We start from the raw sequence: 22,763 nt of genomic DNA, 5'->3' as shown, positions 1-22,763 counted from the left end.
TGGGTGTTAGTAGACTGGTGTGGGTCGCATCCTGGGACAAAACTGACCTAATTTGCCCGAAATGCTCTGCATAACAAGCGGCTTTCTATATAGTAGTATGTCATTGATGTCAGCTAGGCCTGTATACCTTGTACATTTACTTGTAAAAATAAAGATATTTATTTATTTATTTATTTATATATTTTCTCCGGACTCCCGGGTGGCGGACCTCAATAAAGCATCAGTTTTGGTGGCCCTGAACAACCTTAACAACAACAACAACAACAAAAGAACAGGTTACAATTATTTTCATATATAGCTACATATTTTATTTACATGTATTTTCATTTTCCACTTTTACATTTTTGCAATGATTTCATTAAACACGGTATTATATAATATGCTTAATGGCGAGAAGTAATGATTTACCAAGCCATTATTGGTTCTTTGGTAAGACATGACCTGACAGACCATCCTGGGACCACTGGAAACATTATCTGCATTTTCCTAAGTTAGTAAATACCTTCCTCAGAGCTGAGGGTCTAATTACCTCATCTTCTACTCTCCAGTTTTAACATTTTCATGGCTTAAGGACATTACCTTATCTCCTACTTTCTTCAGTTAATAAGCTCTGTGTTAGGCTGAAAAAGCCACTTGACTGACGAAATGTCTTTAGAATATACCCAGGTGTTGCACGTGTGTCTAGTTCATCAAGTTGTCGCCATTATGTACCATTAATATTATGTTTCTTTACACTTGTTGCCCCTTTTCATTTAGCAGTAACTAGGTACCTGGGTTTTGAGTCACATCCTTGTTTGAGAATTGAAGGAAATCCAGTAAAAATAATTTACTAAGTTACTAACTATGGGTGGCGCCAGAATTTTTGAAAATAAACGGTATTTTTCTACTGGGAATGGGGCTTAGGGGTAACTGTTTGGTTAGAAGTTGGGGCTAGGGAACTTGGTTTAAAGCAGTATTATTATTATTACTATTTTTATTTGGGGCTAAAGTCTCCCCAAGCTTCCCTTCCTTGGTGCTGCTGCTGTTACTAATCCTTTGGGTTAATAATGTGAACAAAATCTACTCCTTACCTTAGGCCTTAATTTAAGGTTAATTTATGTTATTACTACTTGACATATATAATTAGGTAAGCTTTAAGAACATAAGAAAGGGTGAACACTACAGAAGGCCTACTGGCCCATACAAGACAGGTCCTTACCAAACTACCCCTTCCCGAAGCTACCCAGAATTTACTCCCTTACCCATGACACCAATCAAACCCAGCCCCTCCCGCTCATATATATGTCCACTCTCTTCCTAAAGCTACCCAGGGTCCTAGCTTCAATTACCCTACTTGGAAGATTGTTCCATGCATCAACCACTCTCTTTGAAAACCAGCACTAACCTATGTCCTTTCTAAATCTAAATTTATGCAGCTTTAATATGTTTTTCCTGGCATGACTTCCCTTGATAGGTAAAAGGAAACAAGTGCAACTAATGCAACATTTTATTGTGGCAGCAACATTTCACTCTCCAGGAGCTTTGTCAGATAATATATAAATGTTTGTTTACAGACATTTTTATGAATTTCTACAATAGGAGGAGTAAACACATAATTGTTTCATCTTAGCCCAAAACTGGGCTGTGGGAGTAGACAAACTCTCGAAACCTATCAAAGGAATATCATAGGTAAAATTTTGCAGATTCAGCTAAGGAACTTAATAGACATTTAGGAACCCCAATTAAAAAAAAATCACATTGTTTGTATTTATTGGATAGATTAAAGAGTAGTACAGGCTGAGTTATGTCAGTTGAGAAGCAGTGCAGTAATGTAGTTTAGAAGGAATTCTCACTGTTTTAAAAACTATTTTAGACATATATTGGATTTTGAAAAAGCAGTAAATGACATGCCAATGCATGAGTCTGGGCCCCAGGCCCAGATTCATGAAACTCCATGTTCATCAAGAACTGCAAGAAGCCCCTTTCACGTGCCATTAACATTTGATGGTGAGGGAACATGGACACAGGGGTCATCCCACAGTCACGAAAAACAACAGACATAGTCCCACTCCACAAATGCGGCAGTAAAGCATTAGACTGATTGCACTTATGTCCCACATCATAAAAGTCTTTGAAAGGGTTCTAAGAAACAAGATTGCCACCCACTTAGATACCCAGCAGTTACACAACCCAGGGCAATGTGGGGTTTAGAGCAGGTCTCTCCTGCCTGTCCCAACTACTAGACCACTATGACATGGTCTTGGATGCTCTGGAGGACAAGCAAAATGGAGATGTAGCACACACAGACTTTGGGAAAACCTTCAACAAGTGTGACCATATTGTAATAGCACACAAAAATGTGTGATAAAGGAATAACAGGAAAAGGTGGTAGATGAATCTGTAACCTGGAGTTTACCTGGAGGGTAACTTCCAAACAAACAGAACACAAAGAGTAATAGTAAACAGTGTAAAGTCAGTGGCAGCTACAGTGAAAAGCTCTATTCCACAAGGCACAGTACTCGCTCCCATCCTGTTCCTCATCCTCAAATCTGACATAGACAGAGATGTAAGCCACAGTACCGTGTCTTCCTTTGCAGATGACACCTGAATTTGAGGCTTCATAAAATGTTCTTGGGTATTCTGCTGGCCATAACACTGTGGTAGACAGTGCTACAAATATTTAAAATGGTCTTTTATATAAATGGGCATTAAACAATTTTCTTTACTTGCAGTATTAAGTATTGTAATTGCTTTCTATTTTCATATAAGTGATTGTTAAAATTTTTGCCTCTCACTTTGAATAGGTCTTAAACAGTTAGTACATGTATATACTTGAGCATGTACGATATGTACACTTAAGGTTTATACAGTATTGTATTTTGTTGCAGGACTTGTAAAAATAAAATGATTAGTACTGAAGTGAAGAATGAAGAGATCTCTACCAGATAATGAGAGGTGGGAATTACAGAGAAGACACCATGCTGGAAAACAACAAAATACATCTTTGTCAGAGAGAAATGTAACACCGTCCACTGAAGGAGCAGACAGCTCCATTAGGGGAGTAGGTCACTCTTTACAAGTACCAGCTTTAGCTTTTACTTCAACAAGAAATACTGTGTCAAAAGCAGTTGTAACATCAAGTTCATTATTGCCGACTGCTGTTTCATCAGATGCAAAAGTATTATTAACAGCAAATGCAGCTACTTCATCCCAAACTGCTACAGCTGCATCAGTATCTATTGTTACAGCAGCAGCTACATTACAAGCAGCTTCTGAAATAAACACTGCTAAAGCACAAACTTCCTCTTTGAAAAAATTCCCAACAAGTACAGTTTCCGTTGCAGCAAAGCCTATCCTAAAAACAGTTTTTGCTTCATCATCATCAGTGATATGCTCTTCTACATCTGCTATATTGAACAAATCTTTGGCAGCTAATAAAACACCTATAGTTGTGTTTTCATCACTACCAACAAAACCAAAGGTCTCATCTGCTATTGCTACTACATCTATACCTGTCACTACAGGTACTACAGTTTCAACTGTAACTGCGCCTCTTCCTACTATATTACCTGTACCAACAGCAGTAACAGCACCTCTAGTTACTGGGGCCAAACAAACTATTGGTATTTCATTAACTGCACCTGTTACAACAGCTAGTGTTATATTAACTAAAGCTACACCTCTTACAACAGCTAGTGCTTTATTAACTAAAACTATTCCTGTCACAACAACTAGTGTTGTATTAACTACAGCTACACCTGTTATAACAGCTAGTACTATATTAACTACATCTACACCCTCATCATCCGCTTCCTCAGTTCTGTCATCCCAGCATATATCACAGTCATCTGTAGCATCTACTTTACCATTGTGTGTTACTTCTTCAGTTCTTTCGGTGCCATCAGTTAAAACATTAATATCCACTTCTAGTGTGCCGTCTACTTCAGACGGTGCTGTACCTTCATCCTCATCATCATCATCATCATCTTCATCATCATCATCATCGTCATTATCGTCATCATCATCATCATCATCTTTAACTACACTTTCTTCCTCCACATCAGGCTGTGTAGTGCCCACACAGAGTGGCAGTAGTAATTTGCCTCCACTATCTGTCTCTGCATGTCCTTTGCAACTTCTGGCATTGTCATCTGAGTCTTCATCTGATTCATCAAATGATTCAGTGGGTGTTGTGCCTGTGACTTATTCTACAAGTGGGGAAGGGTTTGTCACTTCTCTTAGTTTCGTTATGCATACCGTGAATTCTCCTATTTCTTCTCCTTTACCATCAGGTTTATTATCTGATCAAACTAACGTTAATATCAGTGGGAATCATTCTTCAGTTGCAAATTTGACTGCAGATTCCTTTAATACATTGCCAGTGGATGAATTTACTGAGACACCTAGAATGGTATCACATCCATCATCTGCTTATTCATCTCCAGTGTCATTTTCATCTTTGCCTGCAGCTGCCTCACATGCTTCTAACTTAAGTAATGGTCATCACACATTGGGATCATTGAGACCACAAAGTCAACAGGTTGAACTGGAAGCATATGAAGACAGATTAATTAGAGAGCAGGACAGTAATGACAGCTTACTGGAAGAAGACCCAAGCACATCACTGATGACATCAGCACCTTTAAATACAGTTCAACATGAATTGGAAGCTCATTTCTTTCTCACCAGGGATGAGGAACGTAAGGTCAAAGAGAAATGTTTACTTCAGTCTGGCAAAGGTATGTCCTAATGTTAGGAGGTGTGGCAGAATTGATGAAAATTGTTATAAAAATTGGTATTTGCTGTGGATTATAAGTCTGTCAGTATATTATTTCATTTACACATTAAGGAACTTATAAAAGTAGCAATCATGTAAGACAAGGTTGATTCAGATAAGTATTCATTATGTAGAATATACAGTAATTTATATTTTTGTTCACTGCACAGAGTAGTTGGTATTATCTTGCATTGTTTATGCACCTAAAAATTAATCTGATTTGTTTCCGCTGTTTAGATGTTTATGTTCATTGACTATGTGGTTAGTTTATCAAATGGCTTAATATTACACATTGAAATACAGTGGTACCTCAAGTTTTGAACAGCTCCCAACTCGAACAGTTATGTAAGTGTATTTTTGTAAGGGTTTTTGCAAGTGTATTTTTGGGGGTTTGAAAAGGACTAATCTAATTTACATCATTCCTTATGGGAACAAATTCGTTCGGCATCGGCACTTGAACAGCCTTCTGGAATGAAATAAGTTTGTAACTCAAGGTACCACTGTACTGTATTTTAGCTTATGAGTAACTACCATAGAAAGAAATACAGCCTCTCCTTACTTAATGACTGAGTTCTGTTGTCACCTTTGCACCATTCATAACATTTCTGATATATTTTTAAATGTTTATACAGTAGTGTACTGCATAATGTAATAAACAGAATAGAGGAAATCAGCTCTAATATACATTATTTAGGTATGCATATTGATCAGAGAGCCCATTGTAAGTCCGAGTCGTCGGTAAATGAGTACGTCGCTAAGTGAGGAGAGGCTGTAACTGTTTTGCTACGTACAGTCAACTAGATAGAAATAACTGTTTTAGTACATGAGGTAAGACATTATAAGAAGGGTTTCCAGAGAGATTCTGCAGTGGATGGCATAAATGGAGGAAAGAGCCATAACTCAAAAACTGCTGGATAATTTTATCAGCTTTTTGGAAAATACATCATTAGTACTTCAGATATACAAACAGTCAATTTAATTTTTTCTTTTAACTGGAAGAGAGGAAATAACAAACTGCAAATTGCTAACTTAAATTTCTTTTTTTCAAGAATAAAGTCTTATAAAATTTAGATTTAAAAAATTATTAAAAACTAATAATTCCTGCCATACCCCCGTGTCATTACGATTTCTTGAGTAATAATTCCTGTTTGGATTTTTCTAATTCTAAAGTATCCATAAGTTATTTTCATGCTTGCTATGCTAGCATGTACTGCTGCTGTTCTTATGTTTGTGTTTTGGAGAGAGATTTATTTTGGTTTAATGTTAATCATGTAGTTTAAAGAACCACAAAGACATCGACTTTTTTTTTTTTTAGAATTATTAATTGTAGGTAAAATAATTACAGTGGTCCCTCGTTTATTGTTGTTAATCCGTTCCTGGAAGTGTGACGATCAAAAAAGACGATTTTCGAATCAATTTTCCCCATAAGAAATAATGTAAATACAGTGGACCCTCAGCTAGTGATGGCATCACCTAATGTTAAATCCAGCTAACGATACATTTTAACGCAAACACTTTGCCTCAGCTAACGCTAAAAAAAACTCGCCTAACGATATTCATTCTCAGGTACCAATTAATATCGTTAGGTGAGGGTCCACTGTACTATTAATCCGTTTTTGGCACCCATAAGTATTAAAACAAAAAATTTTTAGTGGCTAACGCGACGGGCTGGAGTTTTGAGACTCTCTGACCGTGGGTTCAATCTCGGCTGGGGTATGGTTTATGAAATATAGATGTAGTACATACACAATACAATGGGACATGATGAATGAAACATTAACAGCATAACACTTACCTTTATTGGCGATTCTTCTTAGTGTATGGAAGACTGGAGGAGGAGAGAGATTGGATTAGTTACTGTTTGGAAAGGGAATTCCCTTCCATCAACACCTTAGGTACCAAGTCCTTTTCTGGGGTTACTTCTCTTCTCTGTTTCTTAATGCCACTAGGACCAGCTTGAGAGTCACTGGAGTCCTGTCTCGCAAAAAAAGTGTCCAGAGAGCTCTGTTTCTGGTGTCTCTTTAAAACTTCCCTAAAATGGGCCAAGACTCTGTCACTGTACAAGTTGCTGATATGGCTTGCAGCATCCTTCTCAGGGTGATGTTTCTCCATAAATCTTTCCATCCTACCCCACATTTCAAAAATCTCCCTAATTTCTGAAGTGGGCACCTTCTTCCATCTCTCTTCCTCCTCCTCTGCAGCAATATTCTGAGCTGCGATCTGTTGCTGTTCCTGCTGAAGCTCTTGCAGCTCCTCAGTGGTTAGCTCTTCATTGTGGTCCTCCACCAACTCTTCCACATCCTCCAAACTCACATCCAACCCCATGGAACTCCCCAATGCCACAATAGAGTTCACAACTGACATAGGCTCATCAGGGTCAGCCACGAACCCTTCAAAATCCCTCTTGTGGATACACCTTTGAAACATTGCTTTGGTGTAGAGTTTTTCAAAGTTTGAAATAACCTGCTGGTCCATGGGCTGGAGGAGAGGAGTGGTATTTGGGGGCAAGAACTTTACTGTGATGATACCAAACTCCTGCAGAATTAGGTCATCCAAGTTTGGAGGATGAGCAGGTGCATTGTCCATTACTAGGATGCACTCGAGATCCAATTTCTTTTCCAGGAGGTAATTCTTCACACTAAGGCCAAACACTTCATTGAACCACTCGACGAAAATTTCTCTCGTGGCCCATGCCTTATTATTAGATCTCCAAAACACACACAATTTACTCTTCATAACATTGTTTTTTTTGAACACTGGGATTTTCAGAATGGTACACTAGTAACAGCTTCACTTTGAAACCCCCACTAGCATTAGCACAGATCATGAGTGTCAGCCTGTCTTTCATAGGCTTGTGTCCTGGCAGTCCCTTTTCCTCCTGAGTAATGTAGGTCCTCTTTGGCATTTTCTTCCAAAAGAGACCTGTTTTGTCACAATTGAACACTTGTTCAGGTTTCAGTCCTTCAGCCTCTATGTACTCCTTGAATTCACTTATGAATTTTGTAGCTGCAATTTTGTCCGAACTGGCAGCCTCGCCATGCCTTATCACACTGTGTATGCAACTACGGTTCTTAAATCTCTCAAACCAACCTTTGCTGGCCTTAAATTCACAAATATCAGTACTCGTTGCAGGCAATTTCTTTACCAGATCATCGTGCAACTTCCTAGCCTTTTCACAAATAATCGTCATAATACTATCTCCTGCTAATTGTTTCTCGTTTATCCACACCAATAATAACTTCTCAACCTCTTTGAGTACTGGTGATCTCATTTTTGCCAGCATATTTACCCCCTTTACAACAACAGCTTCCTTGATTTCTTTTTTCTTGGCCACGATGGAAGATATGGTTGTACGGGATTTGTTATACATCCTGGCCAGTTCGGCCACACGTACGCCACTTTCATATTGTTCAATGATGTTTTTCTTAAATTCAGTCGTATTTCTCACCTTCTATACCAAAGGCTTGGCACTAGGAGCTTTCTTTGGAGCCATGGTAGCTTATTTAGCACTTGCAAGCACTAAAATGAATGGAATATTATGAAATATTTCATATGAACACGTGAGGGGACCGTCGCTCATTGGTAAACAACGGCACACTGGCTGGGAAGGGAGGCCGAGGCGGCTCAGAGCTGTGAGTATGCGTCCAGGACGAACGACGATTAGCGAGTCAACTGACTATTTGCAAACCAATGTTTGGACTAAAATAACGCGACGATTTCCGACAAGGACAACTATCGAGCCTGACTATTATCGAGGGACCGCTGTATTTGGATAAATTTTCCTCCATTTCCCACCTACCACTTCTTGGACCTCTTCCTCAAACTCTTGCTTTGTATTAGTGCCTTTCTCTGTTACCAGCTTTGCTGCTGCTTTTCTTCTGTTTCATCAAGTAACTGTATTCATAATGAGATGTATAGTTCATTTCTTGTGAATTTCATAGTATGCATAGTATTTAGGGCAAGTTTGAAGCCAAAAGAAAAAAAATAGTTAATTTGTCATGTATATATATTGTTAAAATAAGCAAATATAATATGTGTAGGTTTGAAATAAAGACAAGAGCTAAGTGAGTATGCAGTGGTAGCATATCTCTCTTGTGCTCAGAGGAAAAGGAATCGCACTTCCTCAACATCTTGTTCTGTTTAATATCTTAGGCATAGCTGTGTTATTGTCTGTCATAAAAAGATGTAACTAAATTGAGATTATCATTTTTGTATTAACTTTATTTCAGATTGGGGTGTTGTGCGTACTATGAGTTGTGCAGTAATATTGTACTCTCAGCAAATATTAATTTTAACCAGTTATATCCAGATTTAATTTTCATTCAGTATTTATGAAGGGATTGTGCATTTATGAGATTTAGGTAATTTAATACATGTAATTTAGGTAATTTAATACATGAGATTGATTTGGTTCTCAATAATTACTTTTGCTCTGTACTGTAATAACTAGTTTAATGCAGATCTATGTTAAGCCTCATACATAGATGTTGGATGCAAGTTTTGGCCCTAAATGTTAGATTTGTTTAGTGATAATTTGCAAATACAGTAGCTGTATTGTGAACAAAATGGTCTGGGGCCAAAACATCCTACATTCACACAGATGGATACTGTGAGATACTTTCTTCCAAACTTTCATCTCTTACCCTCTTATTCCTCCTCACTTTGGTACTCTCACCCACTCATCTGTTTCCATTACAGTATTTTGTTTTTCTTATGGTGCTAGTTTTTTATTGCAGAAGTAAATTTAGACAATTCAGCATAATTAATTTTTGTACATTTTATTTTTATTAATGTAAAATACATATTATTTGTCTTTATGAAATAAAGGAATTTAGTGGTGTATCTGAGATGAAATGTACAATGATATTTTTAATATGAAAATAAAGTACTGTACATTAAAATTTGTTTGGTGCTTCAGTTGCAACTGCAGGGGCACCTGTGCCAAAGGGTCAGCTAAGACGTGCAGGACCCTACCTTCTGGGGCCGCGCCTGGGATCATCTCCAGTTCGTTCCATCGTGCAGTGTTTGGCACGCAAAGAAAATACAGGTACTGTATGTACTATGAAGCATCTATATGGGGTATATTTTCTATTTCTTTGTGACTGTTCGTGGGCATTATAGTGTATAGTATTAGAAGTGTAAAGGGCACTTTATTAGTTAAATGCAGGCTATTTACACTAACTGCAAATAATGTACAGTATAATGTAGTTTTTGAATGTTTAGGTTATTAAATTCATGATAAAAGTAAAATTATTTTGATTCCTTATAATCTTATGAAGCTGTGTAATTTATAAATCACATGAAAACAGAAATTAAAAAAAAAAAAAAAAAGTTAGGAAGGCTGTATATTTCACCCTCTGAGACCCTCTTCATCTTAGACACCAAACTGTACAGCCCTGATAATCTGTCATGTCTCTGTTTTGATGTGGATACAAAAATGAAATTAATTATTACTAAGTGCTTATTAATTATTCTTAGTGCTTATGATACTCCAGTTATCATTTCGAAGTTTCATTTTAACTTGAATTATGTTTTCTTTACAGATAACTTTTACACTTTAAAGATCTTAACTGTGAGAGAAGCATGTGATGAAACGCAAGATGACAAACAGGGCAAAATGCTTTTACACACTGAGCACTCCCTCCTTTCCTTATTGTCAGGACAGTGTGGTGTTATTCAGCATCATGGCCTCTTTCAGGTGAGAGACAAGTTTGTAGCCTCTAAAATATGGCAAATGTTAGCAGTTGCTTTTTTTTCTCTATCCCTTTCTCTGTCTCTTTTTCTGACTTTTCTCTCTTCTTTCTCACTTTTCTCTCACTACTCTCAATCTCTCATTTTTCTCTTTTTCTCTCTTTCTCATCTCTCTCTCTCTCTCTCTCATCTCTTTCTCTCTCATCTCTCTCTCTCTCTCATCTCTCTCTCTCTCTCATCTCTCTCTCTCTCATCTCTCTCTCTCATCTCTCTGATCTCTCTCTGATCTCTCTCATTCTCTCTCTCTCTCTCATCTCATTCTCTCTCTCTCTCTCATATCTTTCTCTCTCATCTCTATTTTCTCTATCTTCTCTCTCTCTTTTATCTCTCTCTCCTCTCTCTCTCTTCTCTCTCCTCACGTTTTTCTATCGCACACACCATCACCTTCTCAATACTCTTAATTACTGTTTTTTTTCATTGCTTGTAGTTTTTGTATTTAGTTGTGTCTTTCTATATGGTTATGTTTTTCCTCTTCTACCTCCTCATTTACGTGTGCTGGCTGAGGGAAGTCAACATGCCTTAAACAAAACTATTTTTTTGTTGTAGAAAGTTGTAATGGTTTTACCTATCAGTTATAAGTTAGCCGAATCAGCATACTTCATATTTTCTAAAAATAATGTTTTAGATGGCCATTCAATAGTGTTCTTAATGCTTGAAGGCATTTGAAATGTGTGAGGCATATTCTATTTATGGCTACCACACAAAGAAAGCTCTGCATGCTATATATGACCCTTGGTTTTATTGCTTGGTTGTGATTGTAATAATAAAATAATAATAATAATTACAGGAAATAATTCTATCATTGATATTTAGTTTTATTTTATTGGTGGCCAAAAAAAAATGACTTTGTATTGCTGCAAAGTAACTCCAAGTAAATAATCCTAGGATTATGCTTGTGGAGCCCGAGAGCAATCTGGTGGTTTGATTGTTGCTACTGGAGGTCTTGTGAGGCGTGTGTGTCTAGTACTAGACTGTGTTACACCTCATGACTATTGCCCCAATACAGCTGATCTTATCAATCTCCAACACTATGTTATCACAAAGAAGAAACTGACAGAACGTGATGCTCTTACCATCTTCTATAACATTGTAACTGTTGTTCACAGTTTACATGAAGTAAGTTATCATGTCTGTTTTTGTCTGTTGCAAGCCAACACTTGCATGCAAGCAAGCACACACGCACATGCGCACGCACACACACACACACACACACACACACACACACACACACACACACACACACACACACACACACACACACACACACACACACACACACACACACACACACACACACAGACATACACACACACACACACACACACACACACACACACACACACACACACACACACACACACACACACACACACACACACACACACACACATGCACACACACACATGCACACACACACATATACATACATATACTGTACATACATACATACATACATATATGGGCACCTGGCAAACCTGAGAATAGTATTCCAGTACCTCAGTAAGGAATCGTTCAAGACTTTATACACTTTGTACGTCAGGCCCATACTGGAGTACGCAGCACCGGTTTGGAACCCACACTTTGTCAAACACGTCGAAGAAATTAGAGAAAATGCAAAGGTTTGCAACAAGGCTGGTTCCAGAGCTAAGGGGAATGTCCTATGAAGAAAGGTTAAGGGAAATCGGTCTGATGACACTGGAGAACAGGAGGGCCATGGGAGACATGTTAATGACATACAAAATACTGCATGGAATAGACAAGTTGGACAGAGACAGGATGTTTCAGAGATGGGACACAGAAACAAGGGGTCACAATTAGAAGCTGAAGACTCAGATGAGTCAAAGGGATGTTAGGAAGTATTTCTTCAGCCACAGAGTTGTTAGGAAGTGGAATAGTCTGGCAAGCGATGTAGTGAAGGCAGGAACTATACATAGTTTTAAGAGAGGTATGATAAAGCTCATGGAGCAGGGAGAGGGAGGACCTAGTAGCAGTCAGTGAAGAGGCGGGGCCAGGAGCTGAGTCTCGACCCCTGCAACCACAATTAGGTGAGTACCCACACAAAATTGGAAGCTGAAGACTCCTATGAGTCAAAGAGATGTTAGGAAGTATTTCTTCAGTCACAGAGTTGTCAGGAAGTGGAATAGCCTAGAAAGTGACATAGTGGAGGCAGGAACCATACATAGTTTTAAGACGAGGTTTGATAAAGCTCATGGAGAAGGGAGAGAGAGGACCTAGTAGTCAATGAAGAGGTGGGGCCAGGAGCTATGACTTAACCCATGCAACCACAAATAGGTGGGTACAAATAGGTGAGTACATGTGCACACACACACACACACCCACACCCAAACTTACCTACATAAAACAGGTTACCTGCTAACATACACAATTTTAAAAGAAGTGTTGCATGCCAACACACACACTCCTAAAACAGGTGTGGCATGCCAACACACTCCTAAAACAGCTGTTGCATGCCAACACACACTCCTAAAAGAGGCATTGCATGCCAACACACACATTCCTAAAAGAGGTGTTACATTTCAACACACACACTCCTAAAAGAGGTGTTGCATGCCGACACACACACTCCTCACCCAAATAAAAAAGCTCTTTGAATTTCTAATTTCATTCTGTTTTTAATTTTCTATTATTTTCAGAATAAGAGAGAATTTAATAGTTTCTTCACTTGGTACAGTATTTTATAAACTACTTTGGATACCCTTGAGTGTGAATTAATGTAAACAGTAGCTAAATTCATGTACGTATGTATTTGCTTTCAGCCTTCTCTCTCAAACAGAACTCAAATATCTAGTACTGTACAGTGGTACCTCAGGATACGAACAGCTCAAGACGCGAACAATTGTGTAAGTGTATTTATGTAAGTGCGTTTGTAAGTGTATTTTTGGGGGTCTGAAATGGATTAATCTAATTTACATTATTCCTTATGGGAACAAATTCGTTCGGTATCAGCACTTGAACAGCCCTCTGGAACGAAATAAGTTTGTATCCCGAGGTACCACTGTACTAATATTTTCACTGCTAGAGCTGTTATTGGGCACATTAAGTTTGATATACCATACTCAGTTTAACTGCTTCTTTTGATGAGCTCACACCCTTTTGTAATATTTAAACTTTGACCTATAGCATACTATTACTGTGTCATGAAGCAGATCTTTCATAACCATAACAAAATTCTAATTTTTTTTTTTTTCAACAAGTTGGCCGTCTCCCACCGAGGCAGGGCGACCCAAAAAAAAAGAAAATCCCCTAAAAGAAAATACTATCATCATCATTCAACACTTTCACCTCACTCATACACAATCACTGTTTTTGCAGAGGTGCCCAAATACAACAGTTTAGAAGCATATACAAAGATATATAACATATCCCTCCAAACTGCCAATATCCCAAACCCCTCCTTTAAAGTGCAAGCATTGTACTTCCCATTTCCTGTACTCAAGTCTGGCTATATAAAAATAACCTGTTTCCCTGAATCCCTTCACTAAATATTACCTTGCTCACACTCCAACAGCTCATCAGGTCCCAAAAACCATTCATCTCCATTAACTCCTATCTAACTCCTATCTAACATGCTTGCTGGAAGTCCAAGCTCCTAGCCCACAAAACCTCCTTTACCCCCCTCCAACCTTTCCAAGGATGACCCCTACCCTGCCTTCCTTCCCCTGCAGATTTATACACTTTCCATGTCATTCTACTTCGATCCATTCTCTCTAAATGACCAAACCACCTCAACAACCCCTCTTCTGCCCTCTGACTAATACTTTTATTAACTCCATGCCTTCTCCTAATTTTCACACTCCAAATTCTCTGCATAATATTTACACCACACATTGCTTTTAGACAGGACGTCTCCACTGCTTCCAACCGCCTCCTCACTGCAGCATTTACAACCCAAGCTTCACACCCATATAAGAGTGTTGGTACCACTATACTTTCATGCATTCCCTTCTTTGCCTCCATAAATAACGTTTTTTTTTTTTTGTCTCCACAGATACCTCAACGTACCACTCACCTTCTTTCCTTCATCAATTCTTTGATTAACCTCATCCTTCATAAACCCATCCGCTGACACGTCAACTCCCAAATATCTGAAAGCATTCACTTCTTCCATACTCCCTCTTTCCAGTGTGATATCCAATTTTTCTTTATCTAAATCATTTGATACCTGTATCACCTTACTTTTATCTATGTTCACTTTCAACTTTCTACCTTTACACACCCTCCCAAACTCATCCACTAACCTTGGCAATTTTTCTTTAGAATCTCCCATAAGCTCAGTATCATCAGCAAAAAGTAAGTGTGTCAACTCCCATTTTGTATTTGATTCCCCTCCCACCCCTCTCCCCAACACCCTAGCATTTACTTCTTTTACAACCCCATCTATAAATATATTAAACAACCATGGTGACATTACACATCCCTATCTAAGACCTACTTTTACTGGGAAGTAATCTCTTTACAGCATTTAGTAACTTACTACCTATTCCATATTACTTGCAACGTCTGCCACATTGCTCCTCCTTGTCCACTCTATTATGTGCCTTTTCTAAATCCATAAATGCAATGAAAACTTCCCTGCCTTTATCTAAATACTGTTCACATATATGAATTTTTTTCAAAATTCCCCATACACTCACTCAACATTTCCCAAAATCTCTCTCTCTCTCTCTCTCTCTCTCTCTCTCTCTCTCTCTCTCTCTCTCTCTCTCTCTCTCTCTCTCTCTCTCTCTCTCTCTCTCTCTCTCTCTCTCTCTCTCTCTCTCTCTCTCTCTCTCTCTCTCTCTCTCTCTCTCTCTCTCTCTCTCTCTCTCTCCCCACTTCTCTTTTCTCTAGGTACATAAACACTTACTATAACCCACTTTTCACATCCAACCCTTATTTTACTCCACATAATCCTTGAATTAATTCATTATATTCCCTGTTTTCCTGGCATAACTTTTCCTTCAACATTATTGCTATTCCTTCTTTAGGTCTTACTCTATTTGAAACCCCTGACCTAATCTCATTTATTTCTCCCCACTGAAACTCTCCCACTCCCTTCAGCTTTGTATAACTTAAAGCCAAGACATCCAGCTTCTCATAACATCCACAATCATCTCTTATCATTCGCACAACATCCACGAACATTCAAACATCCCACTTTGACAGTTTTCTTCTTTTTCTTTTTAGTATGCTATATGGGAAAAGGGGTTACTAGCCTATTGTTCCCGGCATTTTAGTTGACTTTTACAACACATGTGGCTTACGGAGGAAAGATTGTTATTCCACTTCCCCATGGATATAAGAGGAAAAGCAATAAGAACAAGAACTATTAAGATAAAATCAAAGAAAATTCAGATGAGTGTGTATATGTAAATGTGTACATGTATGTGTAGTGTTGTCATGTAGGGGAGATATTGAATATATGGGACGAATGGATCATTGAGGAATATGTGAGTAATTGGAGGGAGTAGTCAGGCAGTAGGCAGGGGATGTGAGTCGAGCGATTAGCAGCGGAGGCAATGTGAGGTCACTGGTGACTACATCATCACCTCTCAATACTCTACCACCACACTACTCACCCTCTCACTACTTTAAATAAGTTAATGAATAAAAGAATAAATAAACAAGGGGACAATAAATATTACTATTCTATTCAAACACAGTTTATTATTAAGTCCTTGTACAATAATATATTTGGGAACAGGAGAACATTATTGGGGTTTAGCTAAATGGGAATGGTACATATAAACAGTGAAACAGGGAATACAATCAACTGACAAAACAGAATATAACTTGCAATATAGTACAGAGGACAGTTCACCACAGAAACTAAGTCACACACACTAGCCACAGGTCCCAGGACCTACACAGCACGAGTACAGCACCAAGCCAGTACTCTGCCCAATGTCTCCAACAGAATCTCCTCCCGAGACTCTCCAGCTCATCTCTGCTGACAGGCCAGAGCTCCGCTCGACTCCTGCTCAGCTCTGCACATCGGCAGCAACTCCGCCCGAATCCCCCTCTCTAGCTGTTCCTTGAGCTTATATGGTCCTTCAAGCAACCCCCCTACAATGGGGTGTGCACCACGTGTTTTGACCTGACGCCGGGATCTGACACCATCAAGAACAAAACACTTCAGACTTAAGCCGAAAGGTGTGTCTGACAGCTATTTGCCAAGGCAAGGTGTGACCATATAATTGGTTAAATTAGGTGTCCCTTAGTGACCTCACAAGCCCAGTTGAACTACATCACAGTGTGACCTAAGTGTAAGTAGAAGTAGCAAGACGTACCTGAAATCTTGCATGTTTTTGAGACAGAAAAAAAACACCAGCAATTCTACCAACCTGTAAAACAATTACAGGTTTTCGTTTTACACTCACTTGGCATGACGGTAATACAGTACCTCCCTGGGTGGTTGCTGTCTACCAACCTACTACAGTAATAATATTAATGTAATATAAACTACTTTCAACACGAATTCATGTGCTATACCAAGATTACAAAGGACATTTTTTTTTTGTTTCAGCAAAATATTGTTCACCGGGACTTGAAACTTGGGAACTTAGTGCTACATAGAACCACACGGGAAGTCACAATTACAAATTTCTGTTTGGGCCAACATCTTCCGTCTGAGAAAGATCGCCTCCGTGACCAGCGAGGCTCACCTGCATATATTTCACCCGATGTTTTAAGTGGCAAACCTTATTTAGGTAAGTTATATGAAAATGCTATATTAATAAATAGAAGTATTCTGACTTCTGTTTCTTTACCCATTGAAATGGTCACTGATATTTTATGACAATTGTACAGGTGAAATAAAGAAAGACATTCTAAGTACTTTCTTCTCATATATTCAACAATGCAAGTTGCATTCTATACAAAAAAAAAAAAAAACCACCTCAGAGCCATTTTTTAAACCATACACACAGTTTTGCTTTTCCCTTCGTGGATTGCATGGGGCAGGGTTTTTTTTTACACTGTGCACACCCACTCTGCAGACCCATTCTCTCATATCTAGGACAAAATTTTCCATTCTGTGAGCTGAGCTCATGGTGTACAACTATGTGAGGGGACCCTGGCCTCAATGATACACACAGTTGTATGTGATGGTCATCGTAAGTTTCACTCTCTTATGTGCTGGCTATTTTGTGTATTGTGTTAAGAAGTTTGTAAGTTCAGTAACCTGTAATGGCTTAGTTCCTAAATTTTTTACAAAATATGAAAATGCATGAAACTTTGAATATCTAGATGATAAATGTTGTACAGAGAGCAAGGGGCTAGTAACCTCTTGTCCTGTATTCATTAATAAAGTTTAAAAGAGGAACTTGTTTTTCCTTTTTGGGCCACCCTACCTCAGTGGGATTGGGCCCATTTGTTGAAAGAAGAAGAAGGTATTGTACAGCACTAACGTTGTTTATTGAATAAAAATATGACAACTAAAGACTGCATATAATACAGCCTCTCCTCACTTAGTGACGTACTCGTCTACCGATGACTTGGACTTACGACGGGCTCTCTGACCAGTACGCATACCTAAATATGATGTATATTAGAGCCGATTTCCTCTATTCTGTTTATTACAGTATACAATACACTGCTGTATAAATATTTAAAAATATACCAGATGTGTTATAGATGGTGAAAAGGTGACAATAAAACAATATCAAAGATGGCTGACACAAACCCACTACTGTTGTAGTATGCTCCCCATTTAGTGATGAATTTGTTTACTGACATGGTCTTAGGAACAGAACTCCTTCATTAAGTGAAGAGAGGCTGTATATAGTATCACTGTTATGTTGAAATTCCATTTAAATATTGAATAAAATAACATGTTTGTGTTAGATTTTTAATATTTGTAACCACCTGGCTTGTTGCTCTCCTTTGGTTGACCAAAGAGCCTAGAAAGTAACCTCTTTTTTACACTTACAAGATTTTCCAAGAATCAGCAGAATCAAGCTATGTTTCTTGGTTAAATTTTTTGGAGGTTCAGCTTACAGAGAAAGTTCATTTTACATTGGCTGAAGATGGGTGGGCTTCCACTCTGTACAGTATTGTACTCTTCCTCTTTCCTTATGCAATTTCCACAAAACAAGTTTTTTGCCCTGAAATGCAAAAGAATAAAATGCTGCTGATTTGAGTACTAAACACTATTCCTGTGTTTCCAACCATATAAAGAAAATGAATTAGATATAGTCCTATGTCAAAAACAGAAACACAAAATTCTCAATAACCCACTGGCTATGTTAGAGAAAGCTGTTGTTACACTCACCATTTGTCCCTTTATGCTATAGTTTACCTGAAGAGTATCTACATTTGAGTATCTACATTTGCTGCCATCTGCAGTTAATCCTGTGGATTACAATGGGTCACTAAATACTTTATATGAAGGAGAAGACTAATGTCATCACTTAAGGAAGAGGGAGTCTCTGTGAAGAATATTGCTGAGGAGATAGGATGCACCCCACAGTCTGTCTGGAACCTAATAAGAAGCTACAAGCAACCTGCTTCATGGCATCACTTCCATTAGGAAAAGAGGGTCTTGTTGGCTCAGGAAGACCACCCAATACATTGATGCTCTTCTGAAAAAGGAAGATATGCTAAACCTTAGTTACTGCTCAGGAACTAAAGAATAAGAATCGCAATGTGGCTGTGTGCATTTTCCAACATCACTTGCACAAGGATCTGAGGATGCCATGTCACAGGACTGCCAGGAAACCCCTTATCACTACTAATAGGCACAAAGCTAACATTGGTTTTTGTGAATAGTACGAAGATTGGAGGAACATTATGTTTACTGAGGAATCAACTTTTTTTGTGTTATCAGGAATGTTTCAAAGTGGGCTCATCAGCCTACCATTACTTCCCTGTCAAAACAGTTAAACACCCCACCAAGATCATGGTTTGTGACTGTTTCAATGGCAGTGGCAGCCGTAGTGATCTTTATTTCTTGCTTAAGGGTGACATATGAATGGGGAAAAATATTTGGAAGTCATTGATTAGAGGCCTCTTACTTATTCCCATATTTATAACACCAGCACCTTTACATATGATGTAGCCTCCTGCCACCACAGCAAAAAAGCAAGGATTGTTTGAAACAGCATGAAATTCCTGTTTTGGAGTTGCCAGGTAATAACTCAGTCCTCAGCTTGATTAAAAATGCAGAGCACCAAAATGCAGAGCACCAAAATGCAAAGCACCAAATCTCCAGCATCCCAGAGTTGGTGGAGGCTGTGAAAAATGTATGAATTAACATGCATCTGACTTATTAATGGAAACTAAGTGATTTGATGTGAGACAGGATTACAAAGTAATGAAAGATGATAGTTAAATAAAGGTATTTTAACTGTTTTGATTTTTTATGCATTGTTTTGCAAACTTTTTATTGGCAGCTATATTGTATGTACATGTATTACATTATTTTATCAATCCATTATACCATCCCATTATTTGTTATTTTTGTTAACTATGCACTTGCAGTTCATGCTTAGTATATTTTACATGAACTGAAAGGACTTACCTCACTTATAATTTATTATTTAATGTTCTTTTTTTAGTTATTGGGTTTTCTCATCGCTTTCACATACAGTAACTAATTGTACATTTGTACATCAATCTTTGTATGACTGGTGTACAATATATGAAATCTTCATTTTTATTTTCAGGCAAACCCTCAGATATGTGGGCCTTAGGGGTGGTGCTGTTCACAATGCTGTATGGACACTTTCCATTTTATGATGCTTCTCCACAAGAACTCTTTCGAAAAATTAAAGCTGCACAATATACACTTCCTAAGTGAGTGAGAGAGAAATTCTAGATGAAGTGGAATAACCTGTCTGTAGCTACAGGGGCAAAGCTTGTAATATTTTGTCACACAAGTTATGCTACTGGTGTTTCAACTTAATAATAAGTCCTTTGTAATCCTGAACCTAACTCTGGTATTTCTAGGTCAGGGATCCCTTGTATCTAAAAGCTGTGTTAACATATAGTATATGCTTCTTACAATTTCATTTATATGATAATCTGTTGTCAATTTGCCATTTATGATTACTCACAATTTATATATCTCATGTGGCCTCTTGTTTTTGTTTTTTTCCACTTCCATTTTGTGGCCATTTGCCATATTAAGTTCTATCCTCCATCCATCACCTCACCTTCTTAGTTTATCTGAGTCTTCTCGTAGAGATCTTCCTTACTTATTTTGGAGATGAGTTCATCATCTACATTCATATTTGTACAGTTTTCTATTCCTTTTTGGCAAATTATTTGTAAATTCTAAACATTATTTTGGTTAGTATTAATCCCCTGATCACTATTGTTATATACTTTAAGGGATTTTTTGCCAGAAAGAAGCTATAAAAAATTATTAATGTAGATACATAATGTTTTTTCTCTTGTGTAGTAAACTTTCGCAAGGGAATCCAGGGAATCAAAGACATTCTCATTTATACTGTAGATGAACGGTTCAGAGAACCGACAGGTTGTTAAATTAACCCTTAAACGGTCCAAACGTATATACGTATATGTTCTCTCGCGTAGCGCCCCAAGCGTATATATATGTTTCATTTGTCATTTATTCAACATTGGCACGATAGGCCTGATTCGCCTAGACATGAGAGAATGGGTGTGCACACTCAGTGTGTGCCATATGAAAAAAATTGGGGATGCCTGGGTACCACATGCTCTTTTTTCCTATTAAAAAACGATTGTTTTTTTTTTCTCAAAATATTCGGGAAGCTGCGCAGGTAAACGTACATATACGTTTGGACCGTTTAAGGGTCAAACAGATGTACAACACTTGGGTATCTTTAATGAGGAAACATTTTCCCACACAGTGGCTTCATCAGTCCATACAAAGGAGAATGGTGAATGGTAAAGATATGCAAGTGTTGCACGTGTCTAACTCATTTATACTATATAGTAGGGAGGAGAGTAGTGTGTCAGGTGAACGTGGAGAAGAGGCTGGTGTAGTCAGATGTGAAAGGGCAGATAGGCCTGTTGCAGTGCTCTGCAACCTGGGAATGTTAAAAAATTACTCTGTATGCAGTGTGTTTAAGGAATACATATTTAAGTTTTTGTCTTCATACAGAGGAGATAAGCCTGTTCAAGAATCTACCAAAGATGTGATTCGTGGATTGCTGGTACTGGATCCTCTACAGCGTTTCACCTGTAAACAAGTTCTCTCCCGACTCATTGATATTATATCAAGTCCTATCACAGAGAATCCACAGGTAATATAAAACCATTTTGTCATCTGTTAATGTTAAACATAGTTTTACTATGCTTTGTTATCACTAGGGATCCACCTAATTTACACTGATTCTCACTCCTCAAGGCCCTATTAAGGTCTGCGTGCACGCTTTCTTTTCAGTAGCCTCCTTTTATCCCATGTTGCGTGGTGTTGTTCGCATGTTTATGATGGATGGATGGCATCTGAAACTTTCAGAATGCACCATGATTTATTTGCAATTTCTGACACACTGGACTTGCAATATTCATTCAGACTTCCTTGCTTGCATGCTGTTAGGCCACACTGCCTCAGTTTCTTGCAGGCCTTCCTGTGTATGTTCAGCTTCAGATTACACTTGCCACTGATGGAATCTGGCATTTCCTGACCACCCCAACTTTGGGCTTTTACTTCCCCTTAGGGGGGGGAAGGGGGTTGACTTTTTTCTACACTGGTCAGCACAGGATTGGCCAATGTTTTTTATTTATAATTTTCAAGACAGAATTGGATTTCATCTCTGGGATCTTTCTGTGCTCCAGCAGAGAATTTGCACCTCTTCCATTTGTGCTTTTGTATCTTCTCCATCTAGTGCATGATCAATCAGTTCAACTCTCTCTCCATAAGGAGGCTTCTCCTTTTCCCCTTTGCTGCTTTGAAAACTCTCTTGTGTGGTTGAACCTGGCCAATTTAAGGGCAATAATCACAACTACCTTCCTCAAATCCCTCCAAACCACTGCCTGAATTTCTGGTTAGATAGTATTCCTTTTAATTAATTATTTTTTTCATTATCTTTGAAAGAAGTGCATCTCCCATGCATCTCCTCATCAGCTCCTTTTCTTTATTTATTTATTTATTTATTTATTTATTTATTTTTTGGACATGATACATAGTTGTACAAGGAAATATAGTGATTGGGTGTACATGCCAAAAGCCCCTTGTATGCAGAGCATTATGGGCAGGCTTAAAATTAACTTAAGATTAACTAAGCAATGATATATTTAGTGGTAAAAATTACAGTAAACAAATTAC

At 38.2% G+C, this 22,763-nt stretch overlaps 1 protein-coding gene across 4 annotated transcripts in view; it reads left to right on the top strand.

Moving 5' to 3' along the window:
• The first annotated feature begins 234 nt into the window (after positions 1–234).
• The window catches only part of LOC128687914 (serine-rich adhesin for platelets), a 44,114-nt gene continuing 21,585 nt past the window's right edge, over positions 235–22,763 (top strand). The window contains exons 1-8 of one of the 4 annotated variants that reach the window (XM_070083593.1): positions 235–275; positions 2,868–3,503; positions 9,675–9,803; positions 10,300–10,454; positions 11,393–11,623; positions 17,034–17,217; positions 20,173–20,302; positions 21,597–21,738. In XM_070083593.1, coding sequence (XP_069939694.1) covers positions 2,906–3,503; positions 9,675–9,803; positions 10,300–10,454; positions 11,393–11,623; positions 17,034–17,217; positions 20,173–20,302; positions 21,597–21,738 — 1,569 coding nt within the window. In that variant the 5' untranslated portion in view covers positions 235–275; positions 2,868–2,905. Of the gene's footprint in view, positions 276–304; positions 491–2,867; positions 4,719–9,674; positions 9,804–10,299; positions 10,455–11,392; positions 11,624–17,033; positions 17,218–20,172; positions 20,303–21,596; positions 21,739–22,763 lie in introns of those variants that run through there. The other 3 variants (XM_053775507.2, XM_070083592.1, XM_053775510.2) reach the window with 3 other exon arrangements.

This window comes from Cherax quadricarinatus, chromosome 10, assembly GCF_038502225.1.
Source record: "Cherax quadricarinatus isolate ZL_2023a chromosome 10, ASM3850222v1, whole genome shotgun sequence".
Taxonomy (NCBI): Eukaryota; Metazoa; Arthropoda; class Malacostraca; order Decapoda; family Parastacidae; genus Cherax; species Cherax quadricarinatus.
This window is presented reverse-complemented; position numbering and strand designations above follow the sequence as displayed.